At 36.7% G+C, this 13254-nt stretch overlaps 1 protein-coding gene across 1 annotated transcript in view; it reads left to right on the forward strand.

Annotated features, from left to right (window-relative positions):
* LRP1B (LDL receptor related protein 1B) overlaps positions 1-13254 on the forward strand; it is a 976641-nt gene that overhangs the window by 924194 nt on the left and 39193 nt on the right. Inside the window, exons 80-84 of the mRNA XM_063116589.1 lie at positions 1849-1965; positions 5283-5456; positions 5922-6047; positions 8145-8309; positions 10956-11117. Coding sequence (XP_062972659.1) covers positions 1849-1965; positions 5283-5456; positions 5922-6047; positions 8145-8309; positions 10956-11117 — 744 coding nt within the window. The remainder of the gene's footprint in view (positions 1-1848; positions 1966-5282; positions 5457-5921; positions 6048-8144; positions 8310-10955; positions 11118-13254) is intronic.

Below are 13254 nucleotides of genomic sequence, written 5' to 3' on the forward strand. Positions count from 1 at the left end.
ATGAATACAACATGTGTGGGGTTTTTTTGTTTTTTTTGTTTTTGTAAAATACCACCTTTCAATAAAATTGTATTGTGAAGAGATTACCAATTATTTTCACATATTACTGGGATGAAAAGGGAGGACAGTGAAGGAGAACATAGAAGCAAATCCTTATCCTACATTCCCAACACTTAAAAAAATGGCATGGGGTTATTTGAGGTTTATTTTCCCCTGAACAAGCCATGCCACCTGTGTTTGCATGATACGACAAGCTGCTCCGAGGCAGGTTATTAGGGAAATTGCGGCTGGCACGCACCACCGATTAAAACAAACCAGTTGGCTTATTTGATTGTGTGAACTGGCTGTGGACAGAAAGATTTTCCCCCATGAAAATTAAGGAAGTAACATTAAAAGCTGAACTTAAAATACTCAAATAGGTAAACTTCTAAGTTATAACGTTTAAGTTATAGATAGCATTTCAGCCATAGTATTACTACAATTATTAGTAGTAATTATATTTTGTTGATTTTTGGTGGATTGTATACAAGGGAACAGATAATAACATAGCCCTAGTATCCAAAAGAAACCTGGGAAGATAGAAAATTATTAACTCTGCAATACACCAAGACAATAAAAGAAGAAAATGTATTGGATCTCTCTGGGTGAGCAAGAGGGACTAGCAGAATATGATATGCTTCCTGTTCTTGCCCTACTGTACTAAAATTGTTAACAATATTGATTATTGCAGGTTCCACCAGGCTACATATATGCTTTTATCAATAATGAATCAACATTAATAGCTACGGTTTAGAATATCTCTTGCCAGTATAGGAAATACAGAGCATCTTCCAAGACTCCTTTGTAAACCTAGTGCGTTAAGCAAGAAGTAGCGGTTTAATTAGATGAGATGAGCTCTCTGCTCCAATTCTCCTCATGTCTCTCTGTCAAATTTTGACCCAGGTCTTTATTAGATTTCTGTAATAGCCATTACAGTCATGATCCTACTCTACAGAGTATATACTGATTCCAAGTGAATGGGTTGCAGAATGGGTTAAATACTCTGCTGTGAACAGGCAGAGGTTGAATAAAATTTAGCTCTTTTATTAACTGAAGTTGGATCCTGGCAATAGCTTCATTCAGTTGCTATAGGCTATGTTAGTCATCCGAGATGTTAAAAAAAAAGGCTTGTCAATAGGGATGGGAGAATGAGCAATGTTTGAGCGCATTGAGGTTCTCCGTTTTCCACCTCAATACTCATCTTGCTTCATTGTCGCTCCCCAACACAGGCCTCTTCTTTTTTTTCCTGAACAGGAAAAGTGTACATTTTAAACATGAAAAAATGTGCACTTTTCCAAGCACCCATCCCAAATGTGCACTTTCCTCCACAGGCTAATGCATGAGAATGCAGGTTTTGGTAGGAAATGCATATTTTCAGAAATGTGCCCTTGCGCAGATGTCACTTTCAACCATGAATGCAATCTTGAGAAATTGTGAAAATTTCCTGAGAACTATGCTCCTGCTCATGTTTGCATTTGGGGTTGTGAATGGGACATGTTTGCATGATTCTTGTGCATCCTACATTTTATTTACAAAACTGCAAATAGTTGTGTGTCCTCTTTTTTCCCAATTAGTAATATAATACCAACCTGTATATTAGTATGTAAAAGGATTCACATATAGTAAAAATATTCATCCTTGTGTAAAAAAACACACCAAATTAATCACCTCACAAGCAAGCTTCTAAAACAATCTCTTTGCCCTTTCTTTTGTATGGCTGTGGAAAAGTCTGTATTACTATGTTACTTTTTTTCTTATGTACTATATGTTCATAAGGAAGATTTTGAAATGTTTAATTTTATTTTGCAGGTCTTGTAGTTGATCACTTTAGTCAGCGCTTGTTCTGGGCTGATTTTGAGTTATCTGTGATTGGCAGTGTTCTTTTTGATGGCTCTGATTTGGTCATATGTGTGAGTAGTAAACAAGGTATGTATATATATATTTCTTTTGTAAACTGCCCAGAGAGCTTCAGCTATGGGATGGTACAGCAATGTAATAAATAGTGCTGAGCTGCAACCTTCTCCCTATTTTGGGGAACTTTTTCTCTCCCTGCAAAAGAGGCATTGTTTTTAATTCCTCTTTAGCAGGGAGGGAGGGGGGATTCAGAGAATTTTTTTCTTGGGGAAGGGGACAGGATCTCCACATACTTTTTTTAAGTGTAGCCAGTTGTTGAGGGCCCTTTTTATTTTATTTTCAAAACAATAAACCGCCCAGAGAGCTTTGACTATTGGGCGGTATAAAAATGTAATAAATAAATAAACAACAACACCCTCTTCCTCCAGCATTTGGATGAGCCCAGCAGTTCTAAATAAATGCCATTGGGAGACCATGTGACCTCACTCTCTCCAATAGGCATCCGATAAGCACTCCTGGGCTTCTGAAAATGTGGGGGCGTTTTTTAAAAAATAAAAACAAACAAAGAAAGAAGACCCCTCAACAACTGGCTACATTTAAAAAGGTATGTGGGAAACCTGTTCCCCTCCCCATGGAGAAAATTCTCCAAAATCCTCACCTTTCTCAATCTCTTTATCCTGAGTTTTCATTCTCCTCCCCCCCCCCCCCGCCTGAAATGCCAAAAATGGAATGGTTGAAATTTTCAGCACAGCACTAGCAATAATATATAGAGAGATAGATTCTGTGCAAAAGTTTTAGGCCTCTCTGAAAAATGCAAATTAAAGCCATTTATCTGAGCAGTATTTCTTTGTTCAAAAAAACACTATATAACATTGAAGTAAACACAAATAAACATTAATCAATGAAAAGCAACAAAAGGTTTTTCTTTAGAACAAGTCAGTATTTTGTGTGGCCTCCCTTCAAATGCAAAGATGAAACTATTTGCTTTGGTAGATTGTTCTGTAATTTTTTCAAGTAGTCCTGTGGTAAATTCTTCCAAGCTTCTTGCAGGATTTATCATAACTCTTCTTTTGACTTTGGCTGCTTTTTGTTCTTTTCCCTGGTCAAGTGGACCCACACAACTTCAATTATGGTGAGGTCAGGGCTCTGAGGTAGCAAATCTAATATTGTAAATGTTCTGTCTCCAGATGTCTGCTCCAAGTAGGCTTTAATTGTGTTTGCTTAGTGTTTGGGGTTGTTATTGTGCTGAAAAATAAAGTCGTCGTCCCCCATCAGTCGTTTTCCTGAAGGTATGGCATGATGAATCAAGATGTGTTTATATTTCTCAGCATTCATAATTCCATCAATTTTGACCAGATTCTCTACACTGTCAGCTGAAATGCACTCTCAGACCATGACAGAGCCGCCACCGTGTTTCACAGAACGCTGCAGACAAGCATTAATGTACATCTCGCCAACTCTTTTTCTGAAACATTGGGCCTGTTCAGGCAACACACTAAGCCATGGTTAGGCCACTAACACTTTTGCAGCAACTGGTTAGTGAGCATGCTTAAACTGTGGCTATGCAGCCACCATGGTTAGAAATGGTTCACATGAAATACTAAGCCATAATTTTAGCTAAAAATACTTAACCACCATGGTTTAGTATGCCTTCTAAACAGAGTCATTGGCTCTTTGTGAACCAAAGATTTAAAATTTGGACTCATCACTTCATAAGACTTTCAGCCACAAGTTGTCACTCCAGGCTTTATAGTCTTTCATGTACTGCAATCTTTTCTACTTGTTGCCTTTCTGCAAGAATGGTTTCTTAGCTGCAATACACATTACAAGACCATTTCTTGTAAGACTTCTTCTCATGGTCGAAGCGTGTACTTTGGTGCCACATGCTAGCAAGCACTTCACTGGATTTTCTTCTCTCTCTCTCTCTCTCTCTCTCTCTCTCTCTCTCTCTCTCTCGGTAGTGACCTTTAAGTACTGTTCATCAGATGCAGGCAGCTTTTTGGGTCTTCCATTGCGCTTTGTCTTCAACTTGCCCAGTTTCTTCAAATTTCTTTATGAGAGCTTGAACACCACACCTTGAAAATCTGGATAGGCGGCTATTGCTTGCTGAGAATTACCTTGTTGATGCAAAACTATTATTTAATGTCTGTCAAACTCTGTTAGCTTAGCCATTTTCAAACCTCTTCTCGAGGCAACCCAGCCATTCCACGTACCATATTTGTTAAATCCTACCACCAGCAAACCTAGTTTATCTGATCGATACCTAATTAAGTTGAAACTGGTGTGCTGGTGGTGGAATTTAACAAATACAGTACATGGAATGAAACTGTACATGGAATGGCTGGGGTACCTCAAGGAGAGGCCTGTGTTCTTCTAGCCATCTCATAAGATATCAATAACTTCTTGGAAAACACAAGGAATTCTTGTTACTCTTTAATTGTATTAATGTTTATTTTCTAAAGTTATATATGGTTTTTCTGAGCAAATAAATACTTAATGCCCAAATAAATATCTTTAAACATAATATTCTTGGGTGGCCTAAGACACTTGCACAGTACTAAGTGGCCATAGGCCCTATAAATTATAAATTCCTAGACATCAACATGGGGATCATTGTGTTACAGCTTATTTGGTATTTTAAAATCAGTCAATGTCTTGTGAATGATTGATTGCATTTAATGGCAGCAAAAATGGGGGCTGAGTGAATTCTGCCCTAAAGTCATTCATATCCTGCATGCAGTAAATTTGGTTGTATTTGGGGGGTTTTGCTTGAAAAACAGATTTTCAATTAAAATATAGATAAAGATAAAAGGACAAAGAGACTACAATGGATCCTGTCTTAGTGCAAGACTTGTGAGGTGAAAAAGATATTCTTAGATTTCTTCCTATACCTCTATGAGTCTTTGAAATGATTGGAAAATAACACTTAAACTGTTAGAATCATTTTGGCATTATGAGTATTAAAAGAATAGTGAATGTGAATACTATATGTAAGCTCCTGTGAGCACTCACATAAAAATTGAAACACTATCCTAAGGAAAATTCAAATAAGATGCATTGCATGATGTCTTCTCTACCTCTTCCTTGGTACATGAAACCATAAAATACTATATGCTAAGCATTGTCTTTAATTGGTGCACTATTTTTTAGTTTTCTGCTACATCTCTACATGTTCCCATAGAATGGTGCAGCAGATGGGTGAAAATATTGTGTATTCCCTAGCAGAAAACCCATGTAGGATCCTCCATCTATTTTACAGGCTCCACCACTTGAATACTTCAAATACCACTCCTAAGTAACTAGCACAATTTTATTTGTTGATACTAAAATGTAACATGGTACCATGTAAATTGACATGTACATACACGTATATATATTTTTTATTCAAGGTTTACTCCATCCTCACAGAATTGATATTTTTGAGAATTATATATATGGGGCAGGACCTAAGAATGGTGCCTTTAGAGTACAAAAATTTGGCCATGGTTCTGTAGAATATCTGAATTTAGAGATTGATAAGACAAAAAGTGCCTTGATTTCACATCTTTACAAACAAACATACTGTGAGTATATATATATTTATATATGTATTACTTTTAATAAGATGTTTTAGAGTGTTTTTATATTTAAGATAGCAAAATATACAAAATAAATATGTGAATGATTCATTCCTTCTCATGCATTTGCACTCAACATGAGTGAGCTATTTTGGGGGGCTTGGGGTAGAGTCAGGCTACTGGAACTGGATATGGAAGGTATAGAGAGATTTAATGCTCAGGTGTGTTGTGGCTGGAGGGAAAAAGAGGAAAGGGCACCACCTACCCAAACACGGTACCCTCTAGATGCTTTGGATTCCAGCTCATGCTGGCTAGGGCTGACAGAAATTAAAGACCAAAACTCTGGAGATCATCAGGTTGGGAAAGCTGCTTTTATGGAAATTCCTTATGCATGTCCTTTGCTTCTTTGTTTATTCTTAATTTGAGAAATAATCAATTTTATTTATTTCTGTTTTTCTTATCTCTAAACAGCACTCAATCCTTGTTTGGAGTTTACCTGTGAGTTTCTATGTTTACTCAATCCTTCAGGTGCAGCTTGTGTTTGTCCAGAAGGAAAGTCATTATTTAATGGAACATGTAGTGATTTGAGCACTTTAGGTGGGTATTATAATTTGCTCAAGAAAGAAAAGATAAATAAGAATATGAATTTATGGCTCAAACTTTGTTTGTCTGTTTGTGTACTGTTTGGCAAGGAGCCCAAATAGAATTTGCGTGGAGAACCTTGAAATTTTTTTGCATTAAGATACTAGTTCAGTATTTAAGGGGTAGGTTTAGAAGTGCATGGAAGAATTTGAAGAAATATAAACTTACTGAAAGCTACAATTTCAGAAAAACCTACTAAGTTGAATGAATGTATAGAAAGCTGACAAATGTTATTCACTTTTCATTTGTGCTTATCTTGTAAAATCAGAGGTCATGACCCTCCAGTTTCACTTCTGTTTTTAAAAAGGACTTTCGGTGAAGTTTTTTTTTAGAGCAGGGAAAATGCATTATTATCGTGAAAGTGAAAGAAAATGCTTTTTCCACCTCGGTAATTGCACTATTCTGCTATACCATTGTGCCACCTAGCTATTATATTGAGTAAAAGGAGGTAAAGAAATGTTCTTTGTGAAGTACTTGGATCTCAGTTACGCGATGAAATGAAAAGTAGATACAGTGGATTAACAGCTTCAAGTAGAAGAACACAAAGTCTGCTTGAAAGTTGCATGCTGTGACCTGGAGGTCCTTCCTGTTAAATCTTCATGTTTCTGAATGATTGTGATTAATAATTGTTTGGGGGAATTACACTCTCTACAAACTCATTTCCTTGTTTCACATATTCAAGGCTGAGGCAGGTTATCTTTGTTCAATAACATTCAGTTCAGTCTTGAAATAAGTATGAACAAAACAAGAAATATATCTACTCCCTACGAACACATATGTTACTAATATTGAAGTTTTACATAAATAGGAAGCTAGGATGTTATTTCATTTTATATTTCTGCCAAGCTTAAAATTGGTCAAGACATATGTTATTTGCAAAAGCAATTATGTAATTTTTGCAAGATTTCTCACATTGTAAACTCGCATATTGGTTAAGCAGCATTCCCTATTCAGCGAGCTGATTATGGAATAATAATTTTTTGTAAAAGGTCTGACTGGCTTTCTTATTGAACAAGGTGCCGGGTTGTTTCTTAAAAACACATGCTATGGCATATTTTCTCCCATTCAGGGCATCTATATGATGTTTGACACAGAAAATCGAAAATCAAAAGTATTGCCTTCATTTCTTATAGACAATGAAATCCAATATTTTTTAAAAGCTACAGGGTTGATTTTGTTGTTTTTGCAACAAACATTTATTTATTTATTTATGCCTCTTTTATACCACTTAGCATCCTGAAACCTCTAAGTGGTTCACAAGCATCTACTATGCTGCTTCATCATCCTGATCCAACAACAGTAAATGAATCAACTGGACTAGGTGCACAAAACGCTGCTTCTTAGGCAGCCTTTCCTAACCTGGGGCTTGCCTATACACCCTGTTTAGCCCATTCTGGCTGCGCAGTGGCACTACATTGTTAATATGATGCAGCCACCAGCTTGCAGCCACATTGGGATTCTCTGCTCGAAACAGCGCTTGTTTGCAATGTTGATTTATGATGATTTTTTAAGTTGCTCTGAGGTCACCACATTCTTTCCTCCATCTGTCAGTGGTGGCCTCACTTTGGCTTGAGCCAGTGGGCATTCCTGCAGGTGGACTGAAGCCCAAGGTAGGTCCAAGTAAGCATGGGAAGGCAGGGCAGAGGGCAGGGCCAGGCTCAACAAACCAAATGACTGCTAGCACTGCGGCTTTTCCATCTAGATAGCCCACGCTCCCTCCTACCATCAGGATTTGTTGTTCCCACCCCGCAGCTGTGGTGCTGAGGGGTTTTGTGGGAGCCAAGCAGCAAAACTGCATCGTAAAGACACCCCCTGGTGCCCTCCAGAGGTGTCGGAGTACAACTCCCCTCATTCCCAGCCAGCATGGAACTGAATTTGTTACTCTATGCAGTACGTATTCCAGTTTCAGAGCAGCAACGGTAGCAGTGTGCGTGCATTCAAACTTCTGCTGTGGTAATATTTTGGTATAGGTAATTTCTTGGTTCATATTCTTTCAGTGCCTGGATTAACAATTATAGAAATGTGATCTGTATGTTTATGCTTTAAGTACAGATGATACATGCAAGCTGAGTTGTGAAAATGGAGGAAGATGTGTGATAAATGAAAAAGGTGATCCAAGATGTTACTGTTGGCCAAGTTACTCAGGGGAAAAATGCGAAACTAACCACTGTAACAATTACTGTCAGAATGGAGGAACTTGTGTAGCTTCTGTTCTTGGTAAGTACTTAAAGCATTCTGCAGTGAAAAAATATTTTTAAAATTTCAGTAGGTGATGCAACATGCTATTTTATAGTTATATTATTATCTTTACTATTATTATAATTCAATAAACAAAAAACCTACGGTTTATAAAACAACGTTAAAGGCTCTACAGTTTTCAACCAAACTCCAAAAAGCAGGGAAATTGAGAGTTAAGGCTCACAGGCCTATAACGCTACATCCTCCCTAAGGAGGCAGAAAGTGCCAGTGAAATTCTCATTCTCCCAAAGCAGATATAAACCATGAGGACAGGATGGAGAATAGGATATGCAGAGGTGACTGTGGGGTTGTGGAAGACTGATGACGAACATTTTATGTTATGGTTTCATACTGTTGTTTTATACTTTGAATGTTTTTAAATTTTGTGAACCACCCAGAGAGCTCTGGCTATTGGGCGGTATAGAAATGTAATAAATAAATAAATAAATAAATACATAAACAACTTCGGACAAGGAAACCAGAAAGAGCGCCTTTTCGCTTACCAACCTGCCTAGTCACTGAGGTCGTCAGAGGGCATGCTCCTAATGGTTCCACATGGACCTATTGCCTGACTGGACTCCATGATGAGAAGAGACTTTAGTGTGGTGGCCCCTTCTCTTTGGAACTCCCTGCTTCAGGAGGTCAGACAGATGCCAACATTAGGCTGCTTCTGGCACCTACTGAAAAAAACTATATTCCAGGAAGCCTTCCACAACTACAACTAAATAGCCACTGTTTTTATTGGTCCTTTGTTTTAAATTGAACTATTTTAATTTCCCTTAAATCATTCTTTTTACTTTTTATCCCTATGTATACCACCCCAGAATCTATTTTAGAACAGTATACAAAATTGTAAATAAATAAATACTAATATAGATAAAAAAATAGGTGAATTTTAGTCATTATTCATAATGTGTGGGGATTTATATTGTTTGGCATTATAAGTTGTAGATCCTCATTATCAGGAAACAAATGTTTACTTGTTAAATAAATACCATGGGCAATTCATAGGTTTATTCAGTATTGGTTTACTTGCAGTTAAGCCTTTCTTTCTTTCTTTCTTAATTTCTTTCTTTTTTACAAATTCCCGAGTGTACCTTGTGCAAGTAAAGTTTGGCGCAGATTTAATTAATATGTATAAAATTATGATAGTTGTATTGAACTATAGAACTGAATAAGAAAAAAATATCAGTTAATTAAAAGCAGACATCTGAGAAACATAATTAAAACCAGTTATAACAGTGAAGCAAATCAAACTAATAAGTAAAATTTACTAATAAGCAAATCAAACTAATAATTAAGAGCAACAGCAAACATTTATGAAAAATACTCTTAGTTTACTCTTTCAAGAATTCATTTTCAAAATATTTTGAAAATACTTTTTTTGGATTATTATGATTGAATTCCTAATATAGTATCATTTTCTTATAATAAATATCAGAAACTGGCAAGTCTTAAAAAAGGGGTAGGGATTCCAGTGGGCTATGTCTCAAGGGCAACTGTGTGCCACTGTTAAAAACTAAATTCATCCTCACATCTATCATGTTATTGAAATGATACAAACATTCCTGACATTTATTGCTTCAGCAATAATTTTACCTAATCTCACATTTCATTGCATCATTTCTGTGTAAACTTTTAGATTTACCACATTGCACTGGGGGGAAATCCAAAATTATAAAGCAAATCAAACTAATAAGTAAAACTTACTAATAAGCAAATCAAACTAGTAATTAAGAGCAACAGCAAACATTTATGAAAAATACTTTTAGTTTACTCTTTCAAGAATTCATGTTCCCATTGAAGTCAATGGGACAAGTTAGTTATGGTTTTTACTTTCCAATGATTTTGATGAGAACTAAGTTTATCTTAGTTAATCAATCTTGTAACTTATCTAGTTTAAATCTCATTGAATTGAATAGGACTTGCTTTTGAGTAAACATACCTAAGATTGCATATCCATCCCATAATACTTATATTTATTAACAGTTACTGCTCTACATATAATGGATATGATCCTGCAAATGACTACAGCTGCAATCCTATGAACACTTACTGGAGAGTAAGCTCCATTGAATTAAATGGGATGTCTGAGTAGACATGTTTTCCTCAAGCTTAATTGTAGCAGGTGGTGGGAATCTTTGTGTGTGAGAATGGATGTGCACACATAAATGGGTATGTCTTATGTGTGAGAATGGGGGTTTGTGTGTGTGTGTGTGTGTAGCTTCACCAACTTTAGCACTGACCTGCTCAATTTTGCAAGAGGGCCAACTGCCTCTGGCATGGAAGCCCAAGAAGGTTTCCTAGACTGGAATGCAGCCCTTGGTCCAGAAAAAGTTTCCAGCCCCTGCTTCCATGTTACATGATTCTCAGAAGGAGTTATATGCTTTCACATTCTTACATTATATCATAGGAAGTATCAAAACTGCATGTGCTTTATCCATTTACTTGTGGATCACTTGTTGTTCTTTCCGCTAACCGTGAAACCAAAATTCCTTTTATTTGAATAAATATATTTAATTGTACAAAGCATAAAATGCTTATTATAAAAATGAAAACCAAAAAGTATGATTTTTAAAGTATTTAATGTTTTTATTTACCATGTGTTACATTTCTTTCTGATAGGAAGGCCTACATGCAGCTGTACCCTAGGTTATACAGGTCCAAACTGCAATAAAACAGTTTGTGATCATTTTTGTCAAAATGGAGGAACCTGCACAGTCACTGCTGGAAATCAACCCCGTTGTCATTGTCAGTCCGAATATACAGGTGACAGATGCCAATACTGTAAGTATAATAATGATCAGCCAGCATATTTAAGGCACTGCATATTTAAAAAGTGAATAGCCAACTGAATGAACTGCATTTTTAAATTTAAAAAATGGCAGCCTGTTCTGTTTAAACTATTCAAAGAAGCCAACATCCAGAATAAAAGAATATAATTAAAATTTATGTTACAATAAACATTATCCTCATTAGTCAATAAAACAATAACAGAAACAAGGAACGTGCAAATCAGAAAATTAATCACAGATAAAATCACACCTAGAGTATCCCACTTCTGCATCAAATCCATCTTCACTGAATTTATTCTGTTAAACCTCATCTACTTGATCACCACCTTCAAAAGCTAATTTAGTACTGAAATCCCTGAGGGACTGAACTTACATCAGCAATTTCAACAGTTTGAGTACATCTTAGAAAATAGGACCAGAACCACTTCATAGTGAGCCCACCAAATGTTTTGGGTACAAGAGCAAGGTAGGAAACCTGGTGCCCTCCAGGTGTTTGAACTGCAAGTACTAGAATATTTGACCATTGGGTATGCTGACTTGGATTTATGGGATAGATAGTCCAGAACATCTGGAGGGCACCAGGTTGCCTATGCCTGCTCTGGTTTCTGCTATCAATCAGACTTCTGCATTTTGCACAAGTTGCAGCTTTCAATCCATATTCAAAGGCAGCTCCATGTAGAGTGTATTGCAGTAATCTAATTTAGATCTTAGCATAGCATAGATTACAGAAGACAAGCTATCTCTGTCCAAGTATGGGCAGCTGAAGTTGGTAGAAGGTACTTCATGCCACTGAGGCCACATGAGCCTCAAGTGACAAGGATGACTCCAAGCTATGAACCTACTCCTTCAGAAGAAGTGCAACTCTATTCAGAATAGGTTGAAAACAATCCATTCTGAAGAATTACCCACTAACAGTATCTTGATCTTGTCTGGATTGAGCTCCAGTTTATTAGCTCTCATCTGTTCAATGGGCAGAATCCATTGATGACCATCTATGGCCAGCCCCACTGACTCCTTTCTCAGATTTAGTGCTTTTAGTAGGGACCATTGTGGGTAAATCTGGCCCTTTTTTTGGCCAAAAGAATTCCTGCAGAGCCCTCAATTCAGCTTGCCTTTGTGAGCCAAGCTTGGGGCTTGTTCCTGAAATCTGAGAACTTTATTGTCCCCCCTTTAAATTCCAATTTCCACAAATTACGCAAATTTCAGCAATAGCTTGCATAATTTGTGCAAATTGCAGCCACTATAATTTGTGGATATTGGAATTTACAGGGGAACCACCCCCTCTGATCAAATTCCCTCCCCCCCTGCCTGCTGCTGCCATTATCACCACACAACTCTCCCATTCTCCCTACTAGTGCCAGCCCCAACCCAGAGAACGGGATTCTCCAGGTTGGACACTGACAGGTGAGAGGGAGGTTGTGCAGTAGCTGAGGTGATGGCAGTTGCAGTTGCAGAGACAGGGAGGGAGGGCGGCACCACAATGCAACCCTCCATTCCCATCATAATTGCCTCCACAAAACCCACCTTCACTTCCTGCTGGTGCCAATGTGTGCAGTATCTTAGAGACATAGAGCCTTGATTAGATAATGTAAAGAAAATCATAATCCCTCTTTTACTTTTCTTGCAAATACTGTAAAATTTAAAGATTCAGAAAAAAGAACCTGAAAAGCTCTGATACAAAATTGTTATAATTAATAACAAGGTCTGTTAAACATGTTTGCCTACATCTTATATGAAATTTTCACTGTAATCAGCAGAATGTATTTCCATTTGGGAGACTTAAATAAACTCACGTTTTTAATAATAATAATAATAATAATAATAATAATAATAATAATAATAATAATAATACAGCAATAATTGTGATTCTGTTCTTTTTGGTATTAAATAAACTGCATGGATCCAAAAATAACTGCAGTTGGGTATTTAAAAACAATGTAGTACATAAATCATGCATAGACATACAGATTAAGAAAAAAATATTTACTTGAGGTTTACCCGAAGCCAAACAAATTGTTTCTAGTTCACTGCTTCTGCAAACATCTTCTTTTTTTTAAAAAAAAAAGGAATTCATTTAAATGTAAATTTAAGGATACTCTTTACACTGTGTGTTGATTATCAGATTTGAA

The sequence above is a fragment of the Elgaria multicarinata genome, chromosome 2 (assembly GCF_023053635.1).
Source record: "Elgaria multicarinata webbii isolate HBS135686 ecotype San Diego chromosome 2, rElgMul1.1.pri, whole genome shotgun sequence".
NCBI lineage: Eukaryota > Metazoa > Chordata > Lepidosauria > Squamata > Anguidae > Elgaria > Elgaria multicarinata.